The 27977-nt window shown below is 38.5% G+C and overlaps 1 protein-coding gene across 1 annotated transcript in view; it reads right to left on the reverse strand.

The window, feature by feature from the left end:
• Nucleotides 1-15958, reverse strand: part of VIPR2 (vasoactive intestinal peptide receptor 2) — a 58271-nt gene extending 42313 nt beyond the window's left edge. Inside the window, exons 1-3 of the mRNA XM_040548105.1 lie at nt 15827-15958; nt 12816-12918; nt 1212-1319 (exon numbers count right to left, since the gene is read on the reverse strand). Coding sequence (XP_040404039.1) covers nt 1212-1319; nt 12816-12918; nt 15827-15880 — 265 coding nt within the window. The 5' untranslated portion in view covers nt 15881-15958. The remainder of the gene's footprint in view (nt 1-1211; nt 1320-12815; nt 12919-15826) is intronic.
• Between the last annotated feature and the right edge of the window lie 12019 nt (nt 15959-27977).

Here is a 27977-nt window from a genome sequence, read left to right on the forward strand (position 1 = left end):
CAAATTATGGCAAATGATAAAAAGGAAATGACCTTTCTGTCCTGATGCCCAAGTGAGATAGAGTTTAAAATATTGGGAAGAGTTTAGATAGGAAAAAGAAAATATTACTGTAATATAAGATACTAAGAGTTGTTAAATATCAAATGTCCAAACTTTACATAGAGAGTAAGCATGCTCTAGCTTTTGGCAAAGAGAAGCAGTGTGATTTAATTCATATTAAGAACTTTTGATATTTATTATTTTGCCTTGTCTTATGCCAACATAGTATTTTCTATTGAGTAATTTCAATACTTTTATAGATTTCACAAGATTTTGTCAAGATTACACATACTTGCTCCTTTATAAACTGTTTAGACTGTCCGTGATAAACTAATCAAGATTCACCAGCTCCAGGAATGAAAACCTTTGCTCATCTGTAAATTGCTTTATTTGTCTGCTTTTTACTGGAAAAAGACTTAATCAGCAGTTTTCAGAATAAAGGCATTTTATTCATATCCCAAGTCAGTCTTTCTGTACAAAGTTTTATTTTTAGAAAAGGGCTCCACAGACAGATTTAGAAGACATAATTAAATCACTGTGGTAAGTTTTGCATAGTTCATCATGACAAAGATTTCTCACATGGGCAACAAGGATAAGAATTTTCCTTCTGCATTTTGAGATACATATATGAAAAGCTATAATTCCATGATCTATTTTTAAAAACCCACTGACAAGGCAAAGTACAAAATTAAACTGCAATATGGCATGATATCAACAAGATTGTGCAGAAGATCGTGGACTTAAAACAGGTCTCAGCAATCTGAAGAGACAACTGAGGAGCTCCTTTCAAGTTTCACTAAAAAACAGTATAAAAGGAGCATAAAAAGCACAAAAGGAACAACCTGCATGTGACCCGTTGGCAACTGTTAAAGAGGTCTGTTAGGCTCAGCTGCATTAATAATTAACATAAACAGGTCAGAAAAAGCAAACAATGTCTTCAGCCTTGATGAGCAGTATCAGAATGTATGTTTAGCTCCTCAAAGAATACCATATGGACCACAAAGACAATTATTTGTTTTTTTCACAATGTATCATGAATAGCTTTGTTAAAAATTTACTCTTTTAACTCTTTACAAAAGTAAAACCTGTAAACTGCAAGTAAACATTTTAAACATATTATTTTATCAAATACTAAAGTGCAGGCAGCAAAAATAAACCCTAAAATGAAATACCTGGTTTGCCAGAAAAAAGACTAAATACTTTTGGGCAAGGGACAGTGACAGTCTCTCCAATCTTTGCAGGACGCCAACAGGTGATGTTATCCCAAACTCCAACACATCCTGTAACAAAAGCATTAATAACAGACATGAAAGTTCAGTTTGGCTCTAACCACTCTACTACATATATCTTGTAAATAGGTTAAGACTTGGTAGAAGCTTTGGATGAGTAGTTCAAGAAAGTTTAGACTATTTTAAGAAATAGGCAAAGATAATATTTTCTATGAAAATTTTAAGGGAATCATAAGTCTGCTGATTAACCAGCTTCTTTTAAGTCAGTTACTATACTTGTTTGCAATATGTCTCATCACAACTATGTCATTTTGATGGCATAATGCTAAGGAGCTCAGAAATGGAGCCCAGATGTAGCCTCAAAAGTGCCAAATAGCTGCTTCCCTTGATCTACCAGGTTGCTAATGCAGCACCGTATACAGGTAAACCTCATCTCCATAAGGGTGCACTGCTGCCCCATGTTTAAATTCATATATTTCTAAAGCAGACACCTAACAGAGTTCAGAGGAATTTAATCCTAAAAATGTTTATTTCTTCCCAGCAGAGTCTGAAGTTATTAAGTCAGTTGCAAAATCTAGACCACAAGTATTTGCATTTGTTCTAATTAATCCCTTGTCTGCTTAATACTTTGTGTCTAACCTTGGTTTGTCACTTTTTCCAGTTACTTCAAAATGGACTAATTACTTTGGTTCCTTTAGTGACTCTTGACTCCTAGACTAATATATCTGACTTCATTTAGCCTTACCTTAGGGTAAGGGACACTTACATAGGAGTAGGAACTATGAGAGTAGCATTCTTTCCAGCTGTATCCCACAGTCTGCTGAGAAGTGCCTCTTCCCGCAGACAACTTACTCTTATCAAGTTTTTCATCCTTACCTCTTGAATGAGTGTTTTTAGCAACTGACTGACAGTACAACTTTACTCCTTAAACTCGATAATCACTCTTTTTTTTTCCCCTCATAATCACAAAGCATGTGTCCTTTTCAGTGTTTCTGCCCCTACAGTTCATTCACACATTTCATTAAGAATTGGCTCATGAGTTTTATCTATCCCGTGTTTTATCTGTTTACCTTACACTCCCTCTGGCACTTGTAGCTTTTTTTTTTTTTTTTTTTTTTTTAAATGTTAGTAATACTACCTTTGAGGCCATGCTGACTTGGCCATCTGTATGTAATTTAAAATACAAACTTTAAATCTGAGCAAGTCATCTTTATACCCTTTGAAGTCAATGGAACTTAAATGTGCTTAGGTGCTTTCTGAGTTTAAAATTAAGTCGTACTCTCTATGATGTAACACCAGGGCTTATGCAAAGTAAAAGAATGCTAACCCTAGCCAATTCAGGTCATGCTTCCTTTCCAATTGGTTTTAAGCCAGAAACAACGTCAACAACATCACATAGAAGTAATCAGAAAGACAAAGAAACTATTTTCTTCATCCACCAGCACTCAGAACTATAGTGGCAAAACGAAACTCGTTTGGCTTGGATGGATGCACTGCTTGAGCCAGCATAAACAAATCCTGGAGTACACAAGAATAATTAGCATCTTGTGCGACTTCAGACCTTTTTAGTTCACCCCCATTTCAGTAACAAGTGAGAGCTGAGATGAGTCATGGAAGTGTTCATGCACGCCCATAAGAGCTGATGACTTTCACAAATTTTCTCTTTTATTTAACACATACTCTGTAAGATGGTGGACTTGCTACAGCAAGCCGCCAACTGTTCAGAAGCCTTTACAAATTTGTGCCATGCAACTGTATGGACTGGGCTAAGGCTTTGCTAAAAAAGCAGCTGAACAATGTGGACTTCAGAGCTTCATCAGTATTCGCCCTGTGCCCCAAATTCTTATTCAAGCATCACTCACATAAAATATCGTATAGAAATATGGAGGTCCAAGTCCTATTCCAATCAAAATCATCAATACAATTTGCAACAGTTCTTGAAGCTAGCTTGTAGAAAGTAAAATGGTATACAAGTTTTTGTTGTTCAAACCATTACAAGTCACAAATGATTTCCAGGGAATATACTCTTTACCCCAGTTTTTCCCCAGTATCTTAGGACTTTACAGGTATATACCCCAGAGAAAAGAAAGACACTTTTTCATACTCCTTAAATCAAATAGATGAAATAACACAAAAGATGTATTTCTATAAAAAAAAGGCTACATTCAAATGCATCAGCAATCATGGAAGTGAAACCTGAGTGGCTGTCATCAGAATTCCAAGAACATTAGGTCTCGATTTATGCATATCTACAGGCTTATTTATTATTGTACAGGAAATCTGAGAAAACTGCTGAAATGTCCTGGAGGCATTTATATTCACTGAATGACTACAGTGTGTTTCTGAAAACTGGTCTACGGATGAAAGCTGAAATTCTGGTGTTACTGAACACCGTGCTGATAAAGACTGCTGGAAGTACAACTGTTAAACAATATGCACTTTTCTGGTCTCTCAGCTTACGCTTTTCCTCATTTCCCCCTCCTATTACTACATAGTTTTGACAAGATTGCAGTCATATATCATTTTCTTCTCTTAGCAAAATGTACCTGTTCTGCAGAAGTGGGATACGATTAACAAGTTTATACGCTTGCATCAGTTTGTCTCTTCCACCCCAACAACATCCTTCTATTGTACAGCATAAGCTTAACTATGCACAATTGAAAATAGCAATTAGTTTCCCACTGATCTTGGAAATTCAAGATGTGTCACACCTGGAGACCTAGGTGGGATTCACGGGACTTCAAGTAGATACTGCTCTTTAGCCACCATAGACCCATTTTACAGTTAACACAAAAACACAAAATATTGTCAGAGGGTGACAGAACGCAATTCACCCCATTCTGAGATACATGAAAATAGGCCAGATTGATTGCTCCCTACAATTGACTGGTTTTCCCCAGTGGCTGTAGAGCTCCCTAGAGCGCTGCAAATGTCTATACTGCTGCAAAATGAAGGCGAGATAAGGGCTAGGTTTAATGTGTCTCTGCACATTGAATATCTAGCTTGATTGATTGCTTTCTATACTCACTCTCTACTACTCTGTCAAGCCATTTATTCAGTCAGTGTTAGGATTTCTGGACTGTTATTCATCACTTCCACATTTCAGAAAATCATTTTGTATGCTCATTCTCTGGAAGTTTCACCCATCTCCCACATACATAAACCTGATTCCTACTGCCTCCAAAGGATATTAAGTAATTCCAATATAAAACATTTGAATTAACATCTTTAAATAAAGTTTTATGTTTTAGTTATAATAAGTATTCTATCAATAATTGCAGTAATATTTTTAAAAGTTTATTAGAAAATGTCAAAAAAAGTAAAATGTTCCAATGTTTATTTCATATAGTCTCTGCAGTTTTCTATATTTATCACATTTAAAAAAAAAAAACTGTTTCTTTTATTCTAAGTATCCAAAAGTATATTTATGTTCTTTTTTTTTTTTTAATTTTATGGATTTAGTCTCTGTGTTTGTATACAGCTCTAATAAATTCTCAAGCCTTGAATGTTTTTGTACTTTCACCCTGATATTTACACACATAAGATCAGCTCAGCTGCTGCTCTGCCTTGGCTGCCTAACTTTTCTGAGTATCTCTACTGCCATTCTCTTTGCCTCCTACTTTACCTATTAATAAGGCTAGCAAAGGGGGAAAAAGAAAAGGTAAAAAAAGGGTTCTTCATCCCTATTTCTGTGATGCCTAGAAGAACTCTCCTGCACCCTACACATAACAAACTCTTTTCATCCTCTTCATTTCCATCAGTTACTTCCCTGGTGAGTCACTCAGACTATCCAAGCAAACAATCTATCTTCCCAGAAAACCTTTCTTCAATGACTCTCTCATCAGCTTGGCTACTGTGTCACTACTCTGATGCTCCCCCCTGTTTCTCCAGATGATACTACTGATGATATTCTTAGTTGAAAAGAGATTACTTACTTGATTTGAATGTTTGGTCCTTAGTGCCTGTAATGCATTTGCAGATAATATATTTGTAGATAATTCATAATGAAAGGAAAAAGACAGCAAAATTTTGTTTCTTTTTTTTTTTTTTTTTCAGCTTATGTATTTTTTTCAGCTTACCACATTCATCATCCTGCTGTCTGACATCCAGTCTTTGAGCGACAGGTTTGCTTACCTATGCGTGCTTCTTCACTTGTAAAAATTTGTAACAGTGGCTTTGTACAGGAAAGCTTTGTTTATACACACATCTTACCCATACATTGACCACTAGGTGGCACTTCGCATTTGTATTTAAAAATTGCCGATTCAAGGAGAAGTTTACAATTTTTTTTTAAACTAAGCGTGCATGATACATGAAACAAAATGAAAGAAAATCTGCCAGGAAGTTGTCAGCTAGTCTATGGTTTATTTTTCAAACAGGGAAACATTTTGATTTTTGTACTTAACTTGACAAAGCAAAAGCAAACTCACCTCTTACAGGCAATCTTTTCTAGACTGTAGGTCTGAACACTGCAACATGTAATTTAGGCTGCATGAGAATTTATGAACATATAGAAACTGAAAGACTGAAACATTATGAACATATAGAAACTACAGACTGATTTTTTTTTTCCTGCAATTTCAAACAAGTAATAATAAAGAAAGGAAAAAGAGGGGATCAAGAAAAAGTGAGTTAGCAAATTGGAAGCAAAGAAAACACAACAGAACTGCTTAAAGTGGTAATAATAAGAAGACAGTAGCAAAAGCACCACTGCTCCAAGGTACTTTGCTGAAGTTATTTGCATCTATGTAAGTCTGGACCCTGAACACTCCAACAGGCCTTAATGTCCCTGACCAGCATCACCTGGGGGCTGCCCCGCTCCCCCTGCCCAGCTAAGCTCAGGTCTGGGCTCACCTTCAGCTGTGCTGGGGGTGAACCTGTCTTCAGCGTCATCACCGACGCCTGTGCCTGCCTTGGCCTGGGCTCCGATCCACCCCTGTGGTCTTGCCCGGCCATCCCAGGGCTATGTCCAACTCTGGTACTCTGTACCAGGCTTGATCCTGACCCTCACCCAAGGGCTGATGCCCCCAAGGAGGTGCCTGATGGCCCCGGCCTGCTCTGCTCCCTGGCTGTGGGTGGGACAGGCCCTGGGAGCTGGTGGCCTTTGCTCCTGTGTACATGAGGACACGAGCTGCAAAACTGGCCAGAAGCAGCTCCACAATGCCTATGCTGAACTATAGCACTGTTGTGAAACCTTGCAGAATGTATACAGGCTCTGATCAGGCACAAATGCTGAGGAAACGTGAATATAAACATTTTTTAATTACTGATCAACTAAAATGACACACACACAATGAGAAGAATTTAGGGACGTTACACAATATACACCAGATTTAACTAGTCAAACAAAATGAAAAATACAATAGGCTTTATCTCATATCCATCTAAAATGTTTTCTGTTTATAGATTTTTAAAAGCCAATCCTTTTACTAGGAATGGCAAAAATGCTGTTATTGAGGCTTCTGGGGGATTACCGGGTTTCACTAAATTAAGAAATTTCAGAAATACTGTATTTCCTTTCTGAAGAACAGTTTCCCACCAGAATATCAAAAATATGTGGGTCAATTTTAGTTTTAAGGTAATTTACATATTAGAGCACTGTAATGAAATATGGAAGTTTTGAGCTAAACATTTAAAAAAAAAAAAAAGCTCTGAAAAAGAAAACACATTTCCATTCAAATTTTCTACCAAATAAATCTTGCTTTCTAATTACTTAAAATGTTTCTTGGAGACAACAGAATGTGTTTTTGTATGAATAGACAGCACTCTTATCTTACCATAAGAACATAATTTTGTCTTATACTGGAAAAATACGTGTTTATAGGCAAAGCTGTAAGAGCTATGTTCACCTTTGTCTTGCCCCAGTTTAGACATGCTGTCCATTCTTCACAAAATACCATTAAATATCAATCTCCTTTTCATATAAAATTCACACACACACACACACACACACAAAAAAAAGTCCATGTAAGGTACTGGGACTATAAATTTCTGTTAGTTTGGATTATTTCTCACCTATGTGCTATTTGATTTATTAACTGGAAATTTTTTAGTGCATTCAGGACTGTTTCTTCATGGCATCTGAACTTTGGATGTAGTGGAGAGTAGACTGTCAAGGTCAAAGTTGTCTCTATCAAGACTCAAGTTCAAAACTGTGTGTGGCTGGAATTTCTTTCAGAATCTTCCAAAAACTACAATAAATTCCTTTATGGTTGTACAATTACTTTCTTCAGGGTACCAAATGCCATTTGTTAATATCCACTGATGAATTTCTACTTACCTTCTGGGGGCGTAGAAATTTTAGACCTTCAAAATTGTAGAATAGAACCACATGTTGCTTCTTTTCCTTTCAGAAAAGCTTCATTTGGTCACTCTTAGTAACTTCATGGTGTGAGATTTGGAACGAGGCTGACCAGGACATTTTTTTGTTCTTCTCCACTTTTTTTCATGTTGATTAGTTTTCCATAGGCTACTACACTTCCCATACCTCCTTTCATTCAAGGTGCTTTCTCACCTATGGCCCAGCTCCTTAAAAGACTAGCCAGCTCACTCTGTCTTCTGCTCTCAAATAATTAAGTATAGCTTACACCAAAGCCCAGATGTTGACAGTTTTATGTGGTTTCATTAACAATGACACTCCAATTAAGGAAAGCCACAAATAACCAAACATTCAAAACAGTCTCCTCAGCTCCTTAAATATTTGAAAAAAATGCATGAACCAAAAAGTAGCAGCATGCCTGTTCTGCAGCTAGAAAAGCAGCAACTCAGCTCAGAAAAGTTGTCTTGACATGAGCTACTGGTGCTGTGTGAAAGGAAGTTCCATGGTCCCCCTGTCTTTAAACTCTACTTTTAATGCCACCTCAGATAACTCTTAAGCAGTGCTGCAGTCTAAACTACTGACTCATCTTACAGAGAAAGATGCAAAAAACAAACATTAACTGATTAAGACCTTGATGAAATTGAGAGGATTAAGAAAGAGGGAACCTTGAGAAGGTTCCTTTTCATGCAGCAAAAGAAAGACCTCATCCAGCTTTGTGTACATCTCTTATTTACTGATATGGAGAAGAGAATGATCTTCAGGTTGGTATACTTATACTCAGAGTTAGTCCTTCATTTGTGTGATACAGAGATATGTATGTGTGTATATGTGTGGGTTTGGAATGCACGATAGGCACCTAACTGTAGAAATAACCTTAACAGCAGAGATTTGTTAGACAAACTAACTTTTCAACCAATATTTGATTCCCATCATTGTGAACAGCTTTCAGAGAAATTTGGTGCGGCAATCACTGAGGGAAATTCTGGCAGTGTAGTTCAGGAGATTAGATTATACAGTAACATTGCTTCCTCTTGCTTTAAATTTATGAATAAGTGAGCATATCGTTTTGGTAGTCCTGTCCATTTTAATTTCCCATTACTACGGGCATTAAGAAGCTGCTCTTTGAAAGGTTTATGAAATTCTTTCCAAAGCCATTTTTCTTTCCATCTACATCCTTTCCTCAAAGTTAAGATGTCATATGTAAAAATAAATACATTGTTGGGCATGTGGGTCTCACAAAAAAAGAAAAAACAACATTTTGGAAAGCAAGAACTGAAAAGATTTATTTAACTGTGTAGCCATTCAGGCCAATTTTTTTTTTAAATTGACTTCAGTTTTTTATACTGAAATTGTTTTAGAACTTTTTGTTGTAGAACCCTGTTATAAAGCGTATTAACTGAGTTTCAACATTGTTGATTATAAGATTTCACTTTTCACTTAAAGGTGAACAGAAATTAATCAATTGCTCTATAAGGTAAAATTCTCAATACTGAGCAAAGACAGAAACTGGCGGTGTATTTTTGTGTATTTGCAATCATTTGTATTGGGACCTTTTTTGTGTGTGTGTGAGAACACAGGTCATGAGTAGAATGTAAAATATGAAATAGTGTTTTCTCATATGAACCTCAAAGCCCATAAGTTATGGGCAACTTAGAATGGAATTAATCTGCCCGCCAAAAACAAGACAACAGCCAGAGGTCTCTTAGGCTTCTAGCTCAGGTGCATCCATACCTTACATGTCAAATTATAGAAGGAGAAAACAAATGTGGATGGAAGCTAATGCTGTCTACATAAAATAAACAACTAGATTTGCTAAGATCACGATCACTACACAAATGAAGGCACTGCCATGGATCTTTGGAGAGTGTCTTTTTCATTAAATGTAGTGTAACACTCTCCACTATGGAAGAAAGGCTAATGCCTGAAATTCCCCCAAAGGGTGCAAATCAGAAAGTCATGTGCTTTTAATATATCCTTAACATTGTTCAGAGGATGTTTACACAGTATTTATACAGTGTTTCCTTGGAAAACCCACTATTGCTTTATTAAACCATGAAGCAAGAAGGTCCTTCACGGACTTCATAGCCAATAATTTTAAGCACACTACAGAAATTATGCAGTGAAGTAACTCTTCAGCACTTTATAAAGCAGCTCACGATGACTATAATATCATTTTATGATGTCAGAAAAAACCAACCCACGGTCATCGTTAAATCTTTCCTTTATATATTCCTAGCACAGAGATGAGAAGTATTAGTACACATACGGTATTCCACACATAGTTGCTATTTAGACCAAAGGGACAAACTGCCTGTCCTATGAAATTTGGACCCTCCAAAACTCATTAACTGTGTATGACAGTCAAATTCTGGAGCATGTTACACAGAGATGTGAAGGCTTCCCAGGTGCTCAAGAAGTTAATGGAAAAATTCCCACTGATTTTGATAATGGGGACCCAAGCCTCCAGTGAACCTTCATTTCCAAATTCTAGACAGGACCTTGTATTTCATTGTAACTTTTGTGAGGCAGGTATCATATACTGAAGTCCGAAAAGTGTGACAAGGGTTGTATAACTGTCTTTCTCATTCAGGAAAAATTGAAGTGGGTTTTGTGAATTTATTGTAATGAATTATGTTTCAAGAGCAATACAAGTTTTAGGTGTGGAGCTAGGGCTTAGACTAGTTCCAGCTTGCCAATTCTCATTAGTAACTCTTCTTTATTAGCAGCCAGAGTATTGCTGTGAAAATCTGCATGTCTCTGTTCAAAATACTCCTTACATCTTAGTATGAATTCAGAGATTTTATTTGGAAAATAAGGACACATTAATATTTTAGTAAATACAAACAAATATTTTTAACACAGGCTCTTCTGGACAGGTTGTTGGTAAAGGTATCTGTAACGTGAAGCATAGGATAAATTCTCCTGTAACATTAAACATAAAGTTACTACTGGTTCATTACCATAGGGGCTTTATTACAGTCTCCTACAAAATTGAATATTCCATTTGTTTCAGCCAGGCATTCAATTAAATTCATAAATCCTTCCACTGCTCTTGTATCTCTACCTGCACAGCTAAATCAACAGCATCAGAGATACTGTCTGCTTTGAGGTTATAAAGTTCTTACACAGCATTTTGTCTTCAGGAAACTCCACTCTTTCAGCGAAAAGAAGCTTTGAAAGAAATATTGCCAGAAAACCTCTTCACCAGGGAAACCCAAAATGAAACTGGTGTGCATGACAAGGATACCCTTAGAGCAGCACAGCATCTGGATCACAAAAATGCATCTTGAAGAAAACTTCACTTTCAAAGCCTTGTAACAGCTAATAGTGAGTTTATTAATTCATAATTTAATTCATTAAGCAAGGCTAGTAATTATTTCTCCATATGGCTTCACACTGGTATTATTTATGTAACAGACATCTCTCATCGCTCATATAAATAAAAAATCTAAATGTAAATAAATTATTCCATTAAGAATTTGCTTGGAAGAGATTCACTGTTATTATATTTTTTCTAATTACTGATTTGGATTAATCAAAATGAGAAACAATAGTAAAATACAAAACTGATGATGATCCTTTTAATCATTGTATACAAATTGGTATTAGAATACACACTGAGGGATTTACAAATTCAAATCAAGAAAAGAGGTGGAGAAGGGATTATGATTTGGGACTTGTGTTTATGCTCAAAGGGCACTGCAGTTTGCAGGTCCTTTAAGTATCACAATCATCTTCAGAGACTATTCAAAACGGAGAGATTATGCAAAAGCAAATATACTGCATATCACCTAATTCAGCCAAAGAAAAAATACGGCACTGCAAGAGTCTTCCAAGGAGCCACATAACGGCACTACAACAGCAAAATGCAGGACACCAATGAGATATTTCAACTAATTTGAAGTGAAATCCTTCCAACCACTTGAAAAGCATTTGACAGCAGAAAGTTAATGATTAGTTTTAGATGTGACTTTACTTTGTAAGAGTCAAAATTCTCTTTTGAACCCCAAAACGTGCCCTTAGATCTAAATTTTCCTTCCATTTTTCTACATCTCGCTGAGAATCCACCTTTCCTTCAATATTCTGCATGCTACCAGAGGAGCGCTGGGCAAGTAACGTATGCAAATGAAGCGCTCCAAGAAGCACTTTTACCTTTTCACCAGGAGGGACATGGAGACTGCTTTCTGCTCACAAGTTCTGCATATGGTTTACAAAAGATAACTAATTACAAAACATTAGTACATTTGGCAGTTTAAAAAACAAAACAAACAATCAAAAAAAAAAACCCACAAATATAATAAATACAGACTTTCAACTTTCCTAAAAACCCCAACTTAACCAAGTTCCTGGCATCCTACATACGTTACAGATTATGTTACATATGTTACAGATTTGCTTTTCATTTTCTGGCTGGATTTATCTGTCACCTTCACATTTTGCTTGCTGAACAAATGGCTTTATCCACAGCACCAGCTTAAAAGAAAACTGTCATACTTTTCTGTTTGTTCGTTTTTGATAGTCTTATGTTCTACTCACGTGAAACTGTATCAGGGAAATCTAGGAAAATCTAAAATAAAATAAAAATTAAAAAAAAATACATTCTCCTCTTCCCTTTTTCCTCTGTCGAATTCCTGTTGGCTATATCTGCATCTGTGTATTTCTTTCTATCAAGACAGAAGATAAAAATGCTATAGTAACAGAGTAAATTTGTTTTCTGAATGTAACACTAGTGTCCAATTTTTCCTTTGCATGACTGTGGCCTTATGCAGGTGAATCTGATCTTGCGTCTAAAACATCTCCTGCCCGGAAAACCTAGTGATCATTCCTGCCACTAGTATTTTACTTTCAAACGGTGCTAGAGTGAGACACTTGGATCCAAGGCTTTCAACTTTTCCTCAGACTTGCTCTTTCTGCTGGTCCTATCAGAACCACCCTGCAGCTTTTCTGCCTGTGAAAAATAATAGCAGCAACAGCCTAAAACATCAGTGCATATTTTCTCCCATCTAGCATGCCTAGCCCAGCACACCTCTCACCACATGTTTGCTGTGGCTGTAATTTTAAGGCAAAAAGCTTTTTAAAGCTTTTTTTTTAATGCATTTTAAAATACATAGAAATTATAAGCACAATACAAAGAAATATGACAACTGCAATTGAGCTAGCAAAGAAGGTAAAGGGAGAAAAACCTCAGTACTCCAGTTGTCTCGACATTACAGCTCATCTTTTCTTACCTTTGTAGTCCACTGGTTTTGCATTCTTTAGAAGTTCCATGCACCTTGTTTCCTCCTTGTGAATCTCCAAATGAAATCTGCATTCTGGATGGACACCATTCACCTGTGTCAAATTAACAAATGGGCCAGGGTCTTGAGACACGAATTAAAATGCTTTATAAAGAATCCAACTACTAATAATGAAATCCACAACTTAAACTGATACTATTTTTGCCTAAGTATGTGCTCAACATTTTACACACACAAACAGTGCCCATTTTAGCTTCTCACACACTGACTTTTCAAAACAGAAGGTTAAAATAATGCACTAGAGCATTCACTAATTCCTGCCTGTAGCATTCTAAGGTTAACTGTCATTTACAAGAAAATATTTAACATTCTAGTGCATTTGCCAATACTTTCTTCCTCCAACAAAACAATGAGTTAAACTGAAGCAAGAAAGTAAACACAGAACATAAAACCAAATCAAACTGCATTATCTTTGACATGGTCAATTTTGATTTTCTTCCCATTTCCACCATGTATATTTTATGTCATGAAGGCCTCAGAGCATGATTATTTGATTCAAATCTCATTTGATTGAGAAAAAAAAAAAAAAAAAAGATGTTATTTTAAATGAACACAATATTGCCTTTACTCACTTACGGCTCTGCCCCCAATTATTTATGTCCATGGGAAGAGACAGGGATATAGATGGGGAGAGAAACAAGACACTAGGAAGTTGTGCTGACATCAGTGGGACTCACAGAGATCATAATGAAATAAAACACGAATATGCTGTACTTCAGTACTCACACTTTTAGCTACAAAGAAAAGGGTGGCGTCTCTTACTTTTTCTGGGAGACATTTAATAGCAGGATCTGGTAATAGTCTCTGATTCATCAGACACTATTTTTCAAAACTGCAATGCTTAATGAAGCTGTGATTGGGGACCTGGAACCTGGGACCGAGTTAGGACTGAGAGCCTGGTTATTCCAGGGGCTCCCTGTGGGCAAGCCAGTTGCACAGCTTTTAAAAATACATCGTGATAACCATAAGCATAACATAACATAGCTTAACTGTAAGATAACAGCAGGAGATGTTTTCTACAGAAACTCCGGAAATCTGTCTCTTCTCCTCAAAGTTTGTCATTTCATCATCTATGAAAACAGAACCTTATTTCCATTTCCCATATTTTGACTATTTAAATTATAAGCTTTCTGGGCAGGTATTTTTTTAAAGGAATTTTTACAAATCCTTAACTTAAATTAGGATTCCTAGCAGTTATTGTAGAAAGTTCAGAGTTAAACTGAAAATAACAGCATATTGTTATGTATTATGTGCTTTCCAGATAGCTCCTACTTAGAATAAAAGGCTTATGTAAACATAATGACTTTTACTACTGCATTTTCCTTCCATATAACAGATTTTGTAAAAAAAAAAATTTTTTTTTTAAAATATGTTATTTTGTCAATTGCAAGCATTCACTAGCTGACAGTAGACCTCCTACTCATCAAAAAGTGTAAGAATTAATGGGTGTTGGAAAGGTGGATTCCAGTTAATGGAAATGTTAAATAAATGCAGAGTAAATCAAAGCAGCTACTGCCATGAATGAAATTTACAAAATAAGTACTTAGAAAAGAACCACAACTTTCCCACTACCAGTGATCTAATATTGAAGATTACTTCGAGAACATAAATTTGGTAGTACCCTAAGGTAATGCAACATTACTTTTCAAACACGGGATGCATGCCAAACCGTAACATACTTTGTTCCAATACACAGCCCAGTTTCCTTCAGATGTACTTCACCCAGCTAAAGAGATTTAGGGCTCAAGACTGTGTGGCACTGATGGTGTCCCAAAACACATCGAGAACCCCAAAATGAATTTTGAGAGCACTCACCAGCCTTCAGGGCCAGCCAGATATGCGTATCTGTCTTTCCTTCTGCTTTACCAAGTGTAGGCTATTCTTTGTAAGTAGTGATTACAGACCTGTGTGCACTGTAGTGTGTATTACAAAGGTACACAGGGACTTGGAAATCCAGCTGAAGAGTCTCTCAGCATTCTTAGTGGCTGAACAATCTTTAAGGCACCCAGAATAGCAATTGGTTGGCAAAAACATTTTGTTTGACAAGTAGTTTACATTTACCTTCGGCATGTTTTCCCAACTCTTGTTGGAAATGGTCTCAGATTTTAAATTTACAGTAACAAAACAGTAAGATTCAGAGGGTAGATTTTTATTATTATTTTATTTGAGGTCATGTTTTCTGAAACATTGTAGCCTTTTAAAGACTGCAAGAAACTTAAGTTTCTTACAACTGAAGAAACGCTTAAAAGTATACAGATGTGGAAGGAAGACACCTTAAAAGAAATTATTTTAATATTCTGAATGCTTTTTTATGTTAATATTACAGAGGAATTAACTGTGCACGTACTACAATTGCTAATGACCCTCTAGACCGTACCACGGCAATGCTCTGCGGTGTCTGTGGAAACTCTCGGTGTAGTTTTCGGGGACAGCCGAGATAACTAAAACAACCAAGAATAACCCACAGCCACCGGGAACAAGCCACAATAACCGGGAACAAGCCACAACCACCGGGAACAAGCCCCAACCGCCGCCGGCCCGGGGGGTCCGGCCCCGCCGCCCGCTCCCCTCAGCCCAGCTCGGCAGGGGCAGGAGCCGTCCCCGCCCCTGAGGAGCAGCCGGGGCTGCGGGGTCCCCCCGGAACCGCCACCTGCCGGGGTGCCGGCGGGGCTGAGGAGCCCCAAATCCCTGTGGATGGGTGGGGATCATTCGCCGTCCTGCAATAACAGCGGCACAAGTCGCTTATCTCCCGCCCGGAGAGAGTTTGCCCAGCCGAGGTCCCTCGCACCTGCTACGGTTGCCTCGGAGTCCCCTCAGGGGGACGGGGGAAGCTGTGAGTGAACAGCCACAGGCGGCTCCGGGGCAGGAGCGGGGCAGACGGGGCAGGGCTGGCAGTGCGGAGCGAGGGGCGAGCGCTACCCTCCCGCCTCAGGGTGACTTACCCGCCCCAGGCTCCAGCAGAGGAGGAGGAGGAGGAGGATCGGCAGGTTCCTCATGCCAGCCAAACGCCGTTGGGCTCCGCTGCCCCGCGCCGCTCCGCGGGCCCCCTCGGAAGGCGGCGAGCAGGAGCCGGGTCCCGCCGCGGCACCATAGGGCCCGGGGGCCGCCGCTGCCCGGGCCGCCGAGCTGAGCCCCCCGCCCCGCGGGCGGCCGCCGCCCTGCGGCTGAAGGCAGCTCCCGCACCTGCCCCCGCCGCCGCCCGCTCCGGCGGCCGTCAGCTCCCGGCCCCGCCGAGTCCCTGCCTGCCGCTTCTCAGCTCCTCCTCTACACCCCGGCTCGCTTCCCTCCCGCTTCTCTCCTCAGCTCCTCTCCGCCGCTGGCTTTTCTCCTCCTCCCCCTTGCCGCCGCTCCCGCTCCCCTCATGAGGTGCGGGTCGCTCCCGCCGCCCCTCAGGTGCTCCCGCGCCGCCATGGGGCTGTGGGCAGCCCTCGCCCCTCGCTGCCAGCCTCCAGGAGCCCGAGAAACCCACTCAGGCTTCTTTTTGAGGGTCCCGGGTGCCCGTCCCGACGGTGTGCCGGGGCACTGGTGCCAGCTTTGGGATTTTGGGATCCCTGCTGCCTGTCAAAACACCGAGGCGATCGGGCGCGGTCCCCCCGGAGCAGACACGCACACACAAACCTACACGATGATGTGGGGTCAGCCAAGAGACCCCTGGGCAGATCAACAACTGTATTACAAAACCTTTCGTGCCCCCTAGCTGTTTTTTTTCGAGGTGTCAATATGGCACAATGTTTTAAGGCAACTTTGTAAGATTGCCGGGCAGTTTATACTGGGTATGGATCTTGCTTTTGCCTCACAAGGCATTTACAATATATAATAAAGTGAGAATCGTGTTAATCCATGTCTATTGTCACAGAGAAAGCTGAGTTCATGTGCTGGCTTTTAGCTGAGAATGAGAATAAATTAGATTTATCTTTCTGCTGTCTCACATGTGCTGTAATTTCAGTGGTATATACTGAAACGGAGTGAGTAGGCAACAGAAGACTTCTAAATAGTCTTATGCCACCCAAAATAATAAGCTATAAGCAAAGCCAAGGACACTTCTGGGACAAAGCTGAAGAGAATTTTCATATTTTTTTAATGTATTTGAGAAAATTCCCTTCATATTTTAAGAACATAGATCTGATTACAACCTCTGCGATATCATTAAAAAGAAACACTACAAACTGTAATGAACAGTGTTATGACCTGCATGCTGAGAGCAGAGGGACATATTAATGTAGAAATAAAACCTTTTTCTAGGATGGCATATGATCAAGTAATGAAAATATTTTCATTATAGCAGAAAATTGTACCCCTTCAGATTGACTTTGTTCTGTGCAGGACAGCTGAACTGAAATGTCAAATTGCACCTACTCCTAAAACAGCTGGGTTGGAGGAGAACCCGGGTATGCCGCTAGCTCTCAGACTCCAGGGCAGAATCCCAGGTCAAACCTCTTGGAAATGAAGAATTGCACATTGCATCCCCTCGATTCCTGAGACCAGCGTCCAGGGTTCCCCTTTGGGCTCTTGGTTGTTGACACATGCTGACTGGGGGTGCTCTTAGCACTTTCTTAAGAGCTATACAGCTTTCTGAAATAGCAATCTCAAAACAATTTATCTATTTTTTCCCTATTACAGAAATCTAATGTCTTATTATTTCAAGGTTTTGGTAAATCCTTACTATCTTTTTCTTTAGAAGTTATTTCTTGCACTTTGTGATGAATGTCTAAGAAAGCAGTCATTAAATGCAATCACTCTGAGTGAAATTTCTGTGTGTCAAGGCTCTTCAGGTACTTCAGGTACAGCAGTAAACCCAACAGCAGTCCCTGTGTAGAGGAGCTATCAGGCAGACTATCCACCAGCTGGACTCCCACAGCAGCTGAGGACACAAGGGATGCCAGACACCAAATCCCAGTGTTTGATTCTTTGAGCAAATGATTCATTAGGCTGCTGAAGCTGAGTAGCCTGGGAAACCAATTAACAAATTAGTGTTAACATTCTGTGTAGAAACAGTCTTGGGAACTGTCATCATTACTCCTTTTGTTGAATGACAGAAACTCATATCTTGGGTATAAGGCAGCCCCCATGTCCCAGAACTGGCAAAGAATTTTTGAAACTTAAATACATTCTGTCAGAAGGTTGTCCAGAGTCAGATTTTTGTCATGTTTTGTTTTCAAAGAATCAGCATTTTGGGACAAAAAGAAAAATTATCAGATATTTCCCAACCATCAACAACAACAACGATAACAATGGTTATTACTTCTGTCACTATTCCTAATGATGACTCTTTGACATGAAAGAGACAACAGATGAAAGAGATGCATCAAATACTAAGATTTTGTTTAGATACAGCTGAGTGCTTGTTGGTTTTTTTTTTTTTTTTTTTTTTTTTTTTTTTCCTGAACAGAATACAAATCATTCACAGATGAAGCCTGGAAAGTGTGGTTCAAGTTCTTTTTACTTAAACATAGCACCGTTCAGTGCCAGCTGTTGAGGGAAAAAATAAAGAACAAAAAGAAATTAAAACAGCTGTTGATATATGGAGATATATAAAAATTAGCCTGATACACTTATGCAATGAAGACTGGATAGCGTTATGAAGGAAGCAAGGGGGCATATAAATTTAGACAGTTGGTGTAGATTTGATGTCATTTCCAAGAATGTCCTAGCAAATTTGGAGGAAAGAATAAAGAGAGAGATTTTGTGGAGGTTGTGGAGGTATCCTCTAGGCACAGATTGCACAGACATGGAGGAAAAGGATGAAGTCCAAAAAAAGGGAGAGAATTTACAAAGGAGGTGGTGGAGAAGTTTGACTGAAATGGTTATTACTTGGAATCAGCAGGGCCCAGGTGTTACAGAAGGGGCAGTAAAGTGATAGTGGAAAGTTCGTCATCAGGTAATGGACCCATTGATGAGCAATGCCAAGGTTCTGCAAGCTCTGTGCTCCCCTAACACTTGGAGGAGCCAAAAGGTTTGCTCCAGTTCCAGATGTTGGAAAAGTCTGCCTTCATAGGAAAGGTCCATGTCAGTAGTTATCTGTGACAAGTACTTTCTGTTCTGCCTGGCCAGCTGTCTCTTCAGAAACCTCTAATACATGGTGTAGGAAACAAGTAGCTGATTTTTGTCAGGCACATGGAGAAGCTGACAGCTTTCCATATTGAAGCAATGACATCAGCCCCATTGAGCTGAATCTTTATTTATGTTGTTTGTGGAGTTCAAGATGTTTTGACAGTTTCCATTTTATCCACAAATCATGTTCTTGTCATGTGTATAAAGACTAAAAAACTGTTGCTTTTATTGTTTAAAAGTTTTTCTTTTCTTCAATCATCTAACAATTATTGTTTACTGAATTCATAACATACAGTTGCCAGAAATACCCAAGCAGCATGAAAAACTTAGAAGGATTTTCCTCAAAGCATGTGTACAAGCTGTCTTAGACAACGTGCCACTTCCAGAGCTGGTTATCTCTTTAGCTGCTCAAGTTATTTTACGTGTTTCCAGTCCTTCTTTCTAGACCTCATAGAGATCTTTTTCTTTCACTTTGTGCAGAACACAGTACTAAGTCAAAGTGCAAAAGGAGTGCTCTTCACACTAAGCCTTCATGAGATATTCCTAAATCTCCCAAAGATTCACTCTACAGTTATCTTGCAATTTTTTTTTATATTTTTTTGTTCGTTTGTTTTTCTGCAATCAAGATGTTTAAGGGAAGATTTCATCAGCAATAGAAATAGACTTTAGAGAGGGTTTCCATGAAAAAGGGGAAGTTTGCTTCTGCCTTTAACGTACATGCTATTTGGATCTGTTGTGTTGAAGAAAATGAAAGTTCCCCCAATTTTTAGCCTTGGTAATTTTTCTGAACTGTTAACGCATGATATTATTGAGCCTGGTTCAATGAACAGATCAAAGCACAACAGAAAAGGTGCCATTTCTATGTATGTATGCCTGAGTGGGGCAAGCTATTTGCGTCCAGCTTGTTCCAGTGGGAATTCAAACCTTGCCAGGCTCCGGGGGACTGTTGGCTACAATGCCATCCTGTGAGAAGCATCAGTGTTGCTACAGTGCAACAGATGACCCACCAGTACCAAACGTAGTAGTTGCATTCAGAGGTGAATGTGATGTACAGATTCTCTGAATGAACAGAAGAAACATTAATCAGTGGGTTTCATCTACACCTTCAGCAGATGTTCATGTTCAAAAAGTCCGCCTAGCTATTTTGAACTTTTGCCATCATTACCGGTCATCTTCTGTCTACCTAATCTCCTGAACTCTATTCTTGTTTCTTAGACAAAGAAGCAGCATGATATAGAGAGGAAGTTCTCTAAGGAAACGCTTAAGTGTAATCTCAGCTTTTTCATTGTCTTCCAGTTCAGCATCACCAACAGTGCCTTTCTGTTTCTAGGCATGAAGGGTAGCTTGAGGCTATAGCTGGGATTGTGTCTGTTAGTGGTAATGTTCAAATACCTCCATGAACTGCTTTTTTATTTTATCAATGGCCTGCAAAATGACAGTTTGCCAACTGCCCAATACATGCCAAATACATCCAAACAATGCAAATAACTAACCAGTAAAATAATGATATAAAGAAGTCTTCGGCGTAATCTTGCTATAATTTGCAAGTAGCTTGGCTACTAAAAATATATTCCTAAAGACAGAGAAGTTCTATATAAAAAAAAAAAAAAGGAAGACTTTTTTTTTGCTATGTTAATCTCAGAACTCATATACTTTAAATTGGCTTGATTAAAGAGACGTCTGTAACAATGAAGTCTTCAGTCTAAATATGGCACAGGGACACTGTTCTCAGAAGACTTAGAGTGTAATCTGTAATAGTTAGTTTAAAGTATGCAATTTCATCCTCTCTCCCTAAAATTTGTAAGACTCTCAAGTCTTCTGTGATTTCAAAAGAGTGAGAGAAGGTCTCTTCAGTACAAGAAGATTTTCCAATTTTGTGACCAGGGTATTCAGTTTTTCCTATTTCCCTTGTAGGCAGGTCCTTTCATAAATACCTATTGAATGCATTAAATTAATGGGTATTCTGTTCATTAACATAGATAGAGAAAATAGAATCTGGTATTTTAAATTTATGAATAAAAAACAATATAAATAATTTGGGTATATGACTTGCTGGAAAATACTTGGCTAATGCCATGACAACTATGATTTACTACAAAGTTTCAGGGTTGATCAGTGATTTTTGAGTCCTCTGTTGGACATGAAGAAATTAAATATTTGTATTTCTGAAAATTACAAGTATTTTATATACTAATACAATGAAGGGAAAATTGCCCCTCTTGGTTTTAGGGTTGTTTTAATGCCAGCAGGCCCTACAGGCAAATCTAACAAAACTCAAAAACTACAGGAAAAAAGAACTGATAAAATGGCAAACATGGCTTTAGAAATGTGAAGAAGAGTAAGTACAGAAGGGAAGACAAATGAAAAATAGAATCATATACTTTACTAAGACATATAATCTATGCAAAGAAAATGCATCAGACTTAGTCTCAATAGCTGTCAGTGAATCATTTGATACAGTGTCATAGAAGTAGCTAGTTAAAACTGAAATGATGTAGCTTAAAAAAAAATTATTTGGCCAAAATGGGGTTAAATGAACCTGGCAAATAATGCAGATATGTAAATAGGTGGATAAAAAGAAATAGCAGTGAATTTCCTCAGAGATCAGGCTGGGGTCCTATTTTGTTAATTTCAGTAATGATTTTCATTTTGACAAAAAAAAAATCTCTAATGATTCAAGAAGTCAATTGAAAGCAGGATCTGGATATTTTATGGAACTGGATCACCTGAAAATGAAGTACTAGAAAAAAGTTGGAAATTTAATAGAGCACAATGGAAGGTCATGTGTTAAAGAACAATGAACAAGTGTTTCCTCTATAAGATAAAGCGCAGTAGCAGGAATTTGTGTGTGTACAAGTCAGTGTGTAGCAAACACGAGTATTAGTGTGACATGGCTATGAAAAATAAATGTGATCTTAGGACATATAGGAGTGATAATTGCTGTAGAGTTAGAAAAGTAATGAAGCTAGGTGACACACAAAGGACCGTTCAGATCTCAACTGGAGTGTTGTGTATAATTTTAGCAATCCATGGTCAAGGCAGATGAATTCAGCAGGTGCAGAGCAAAGAAATGAAGACATAAGAATTTAGAGAAAGCTTCGTTCAGTAACCTGCTAAAATATAAACTGAGATAAAAGGAAAGAAAAGGAATTATGTAGGCTAAAGAAAATTTGGCAGAAAAGTAGGTGGATTAACCTAGGTGAGAGTAAACATAGGGATTGACATCCAGGTAGCTGTTCAGGACAAATATTTTAACAGTGACGGCAAAGAAAGAAATTGGTTTGTAGGGTAGAACTTGATCAGCCAGTGAAAAGGATTTTGTAAGCTCTGTGCATCAGTAGATCAAGCTTTTCTAGAGGTCTTTCCCAAGCCCCTGTGCTATTTTGTGGTAAGCAGACCCTCTCCAAATGTTTCCATCAATATTGCTGTTCTATACAAAATTGACTGCTGGATTCTTTGGCTTTTTGCAGAGACAAATTGGTTTTCTATATAAAGTGCCCGTCTTTGTGGAAAATTTCTATTTTCCATCACAAATAAAAAATATGATGACTATTTTGGGCAGAAATACAAATATTAAGCATTAGGATAAAATTTTCCATTTGGGGTTTTTCGAAAGCAGCATAAATTTTGCTAGAGACGAAAAGAAGTCTACCAACCTCTACCTTCTGAGGAATTTTGTTCTGTGACAAGGAAATTTAAGGTCAGTTGACAAGAGTTGGATCTGGATTTTCATTTTTTGGTAATCTGAGTGTATTTGTATCAGGAACCTTATACTAGGCTCTTCTCCAGCAAGAAGGGAAAATGTACTAAAGGACGATAGAAAAAGGATGAAAAATCCAGGCCACCCTTAGTCCTGGTAAAGGAAGAGGGGGAGAAATAACATCGGTATAGTCAAAAGATTGAGTGCTATTTTGCATGACTTTAAAATCTTGGAATAGAACCAAACAAATATGTAGTGAATATTTAGTTAGAGTAAGTTACAGTTTAAGGTTGTTTTGATTCTTGTTTTCTTTGTATCTTTAGAATAGAGACAGAATATTGTTTAGGACATGATTTTATTTTTTTCTTTTACTCCCTTCAAGAAGAAGACTGAAGCTCAGTGTGCTTTAGGAATTCAGAACACCATTCTGTCAAAAACTTCAACTAACCATCAGCCTAATGGTAAATACAAAAAGCAAGAATTTTAGAAAGAAGAGATATGAGATTTCAATGTCATCATCAATATGGTGTGTGATTTCTATTGCTTAGCTCAAGTCTACCCAGGAGATATAAAAGGAGAAATTTCAACTCTAGTGTAACCAAACTTTTAAAAAGTCCAAAATTGCTGTCTCCGTTTAGAGAAAAATTCAATAGCATATGGTAGTAAGCACAGCCTAATAGTCCAAAGCAGTGTGAGTTGAATGACATTCTAATCAGGAATGGATTAATGAAGGTCATATGAGAAATTTTGCCACGTAATAGGAGGATGAGAGAAATACATGTTGACAAAGCAAACCCCTGTAATCCACAGGAATGTTCTACAGACAAAATCAATACCACCCACTTCAGGTGTCCAAGTTAAACAGTAAGCATCTAAAAAGCAGGAAGAGTCAGGGTAGTTGTGACACAGGCTGCCAGTGTTAGTGGGTGAAGAAAGATAGGCATTCGGGTAAACAGGGATCTGTCCACAAAATGAAATATTAGGAGCAGATGTGTGCTCTGTCATTCTGTAGAGATTGGGTGCCTTTGTCCATTCAGGATCCAGAAAGCTCTGTGAAGAACAAAGGCCTACCTGAACAGAATTCATTCCTAAAAAAAAAAACAAAACAAACAAAAAAAAACAAACACCCTGAAAACCAGAAAATAACTTTAAAGTAGGAGGAAGTAGCTATGAACTGTTGTGGTGTAGTATTGTCAGGTTTGCTGAAGACTTTGTTTCCATGTCTTCCTTGGTCCAACTTGAATAAAGGCTATTGTTGTGATTGAGAAGAGTGTGACTGGAGGAGGGTTGAGATTGTGCCATTCTCTGTCACTTGGTGGTGGTGACAGATAAGCCTCTTTCCTATTTGGTCATCTGTTTCCATGAAAATTACATCTTTGATACTTTCTCTCAGGCTGAGACGGGCTAACTGGTTTTAAAGTTGTTAAAAATAGATGGATAGAAAATAACAGCCACCCCCACAAATATTTGCTCACTGATAGGCCTGATTTTATTACAGCGCTAGTTTAACAAAACAGAAGCAGGGACCAGGACTTCCTGACACCCAATTGATGGCAACCCTTTTTGTCTGGTGTTCTGGCCACATTTGTGGCTGCATAATGGCCCAGCTTCAGGACACGTGAAGGACATCATTCAGCAGAGAGCCTGGTGGACTGGACATCTAGTTGTTGTGTCTAGGTTTACATGGCCCTGGACACACATATTTTCCACTTCTTGGGAAAATGCATTTATTACTGAAGTATTGCACAAAATGTGGATATTACATAAAGTACGGCTTTTAGTAAGTGTAATGAAGTGTGTGTAAGCCCTAGATGCTTACATTTTGCTTGAGAAATCTATGTACATGGGCTGAATCTTGCCCCATATTCCCCAAATCTTTCTTCACCAAATGCCAACGAAAACCTGAGAATCTAACTTCAATCTAGCTTCTCTTGCTCTGATTCTATGGAGGTGTTGAGTGTCCTTGGGTTTGAGTAGCTGCAGTGAATATTGAGGAAGCTCAGACTGGAATCACTGAACTCTCAGGAGAAACCAAGTCTCGTCCTGTTCCCTTTAGCCCTACATTTGTGGCCCAACCTATATATTATATACTCAAACTATATATTGAGGAATGACGTTCATTAACTACATATGCCAGCAATTAGCTGACTGAATCTCCAGAACTGAAATGCCAGTTCAGTTTTTCCCCAATCACAATGTTGTTTTGGGTTGGAAACTTAGAAATTAATCCTAAGAGATGCAATTTTTCTGCTTTAATATATAGTGTTTTTAATGGAATTGTGCAGAATGATTAGTGAGAGGCAAATGTCAAAATACCAGACAGAAACTGACTCACCAGTCTCAGGACTTAATATTAAGGTCAGGCTATGGAAGTACAATGGAGCTCAGTCTTAATTGCCTTGCACCTTATGTGGTGATTTACTTTGGAGCAAAATGACTGGAGTGGATGTAATGAGCTGTTTTTCCAAATTTGACGGTATTTAACATATTCCTTCCACAATTGTTAGAGATGACACAGGGCACAAAGCAGCTCAGACAAGAAACCAAAACAAAGGAACAAGCTCAGAATGTCCTAGAAGATGATTAAGAAGAATTGGGGAGATTTTCAAGTGTTTTTATTTATTTTTATATTTTTTAAAGGCTGGATTGTGATGTTAAAGTTCTGTCCAAACAGAGCAGAGCAAGAACATACACAGTGCATGCTTTCCCTTCCTAATCATTCCACATTTTTCCCCTTTTTCTTAATGCATTTGCATATACCAACTGGTAACAAACCCTTAATGTTGATATTTTTTATTTGAAAAACAGCTTTCATCACAGAGATTTGATTGCATGGACTGCTCTGAAGTAAATGAGCTCCAAATTACATTATGCTTGAACTAACTGCATCTACTCACTAGAAGTATCTCAGTCCACAGCAGCACAGGAAGACATGAAAGACTGTAAGATCAAATGCTAACACCAGCTTTCATGCAATGCTAAGCTTACATGTTGCTGTTATTTATTTACCTCTTTTGTGTTAGTGAAAAAGCCCCCAGCTCTCACATCCTGTAAGTCTTTGGTACAGTTCTGTGCCTTAACTGCTATTCATCGCCCTATGTCACTGACTTGCATTTTGGTTGCAATATGATGATGAATTACAGGGCTCAGATTCAAAGTATCATCTACTTGTGTTCTCACTGTTTATTGTTTTGTCTTCTGGCCTTTCTGCACTGCTGTCTATCCACCTTGAACACTAGATAGCATATGGTAGTAATTTCACTCTTGTTTTCCTCGCAACCTGTTAAGGTCATTAACCAACTCCCACTTGTCAAGCCATGATGCTAACTTACCAGGGGAATGCAATATTTGGTGAATATCTGGATTTCAAAATACCCAGCAGCTACAATTTGACCACAGTAGCCACAGTCACTTCAATACTACTTCATTTTGAATATATTGCTCATAGAGGTCACTTACCTAATTAAATTTGAAACTAAGGTCCTTTCTGTTATTTCTGGAAATAGAAGAAAAAAGAAAAAAAAGAAAAAAAAAAAAAGTGTTTCTGAAAATGAATGGTATGGAGCTTTTTTGTAGCTACTCTTGGATATGAAGGGTTTGCCATTCTGCCAAGGTCTGAGTGCATTGATTATGTTAATGCTGTTGGGAGAAAAAAAAAATGATGCAGACATGACACTGCAGAAAGGATGCATTAGGGAAAAATCAAATTCAAGGAGTTAACACAAAGTGAAGAAATAGATGATTGCTCATAGAATGATGAGTTTCATTAAATGTTCACGGACTGATAAAGTATGAAAAGATTTTTAGGATGATCCTCAACAGTCATATAGTTTCTATGGAGTGTGATGCCCTTGAGCCTCATGAGTTAAAAGATTAGTGATGACTCTGGGGAAGTCCTAGATGTTGATGTCATTTTGAATTGTGACAGGAGCTACATAAACAAAAATGCCACTCTTGTTATTCTTGTTTTAAACAATAAGAATTACATACAGGGGAGGAAGCTCAATAAAAGGGATGGTCAAAGGGCAAAACTGTGGCAAGCAGCAAGGAAAATATACAAAGACTCCATATAGGAACTCAGGGCAAGTGTTCAATTACAGAAAGACAAAAAGAAATCTGGTATGGCTGTACAGAAGAGTTGGGAAGGTTATTAGAAGAAAAAAAAGAAACTTCCAAAAGCTGAGACTGTGCCCAAATGAGGAAAACCAATAAGATCGACAGATTGCACTTGAAAAAGCAGAATAGAACTGGAGATGAACTTCCAAATGAATCATAGAGTCATGGCATCATAGAATGGCTTGGGTTGGAAGGGACCTTAAAGACCATCTAGTCCCAACCTCCCTGCCATGGGCAGGGATGCCACTGACTAGATTAGGTTGCCCAAAACCCTATCCAACCTGGCCTACAGTTTGCTGTGTGGCTTTCTCAGCAGACATCCAGGTGGTTGAAATACCCCATCACAATGAGAGTGTGACTGTAATGCTTCTTGTAGCTGAAGCCAGAAGTCCTTGTCAACAGGCTCCCCTTGATCAAGTGGCCTGTAGTAGACTGCAACCACTAAGTGTCCTTTATTGGTTTGGTCCTTAATTTTTACCCACAAGCTCTGGACCTGTTTGTGTCTGTTTCTCAGAGGCAGTTGTTCATGATCCATCCAGTTCTTAACATAGAGGGCAAAATCCCTGCCCCTCCTTCACTGCCTATCTCTTTTGAAAAGCTTGTTGCTCTTGATTGCACTATTCCAGCATGTGTTTCATCCCACCACATTTCTGTGACAGCAATTAAGTCATAGTTTCCAACTGTGGTGGTTTCCAGCTCCTCCTGCTGTTTCCCATACTGCCTGGATTGGTGTAGAGGAACTTCAGCTGGTCTGTTGGCCTCATCACCTTTTTAGAGCAGCGCTCTCTAATTCCTTTGGGACAATTCACAGATATTTCCCTGTTGCTTCCTAAAGTGTTGGTGTTCCCTGGTTCTTCTCTGTCACTCAGAAAATTGTATCAACACTAATAGTTAAAATCTTTTCCAAACACTTCAGAAGCAGCAAGCCTGCCAGAGCATCAGTATAACAAATAGAGGATCAAAGTACATCAACATTTTTAAAAAGATAATAAGAAGAAAAGACAAATAGATTTTTTTACACCTGTGATCTCACCAGAAGAGTCTAGAGAGCCCTTAGCAGAGACTTGCTTGTAAGCAATGATTCAGTAAAGTTTTGGTAGAAGTTATGGAACAGATACATAAAAAGAACCATAACTGCCAGGTCTGACATTATCCCCAAAGGATCTTAAAGGAATTTGCAAGTGAAAGAACTGAGCTGCTAACAACAGCATGCAATTTCTCACTTA

The sequence above is a fragment of the Cygnus olor genome, chromosome 2 (genome assembly GCF_009769625.2).
Source record: "Cygnus olor isolate bCygOlo1 chromosome 2, bCygOlo1.pri.v2, whole genome shotgun sequence".
NCBI classification, from domain to species: Eukaryota; Metazoa; Chordata; class Aves; order Anseriformes; family Anatidae; genus Cygnus; species Cygnus olor.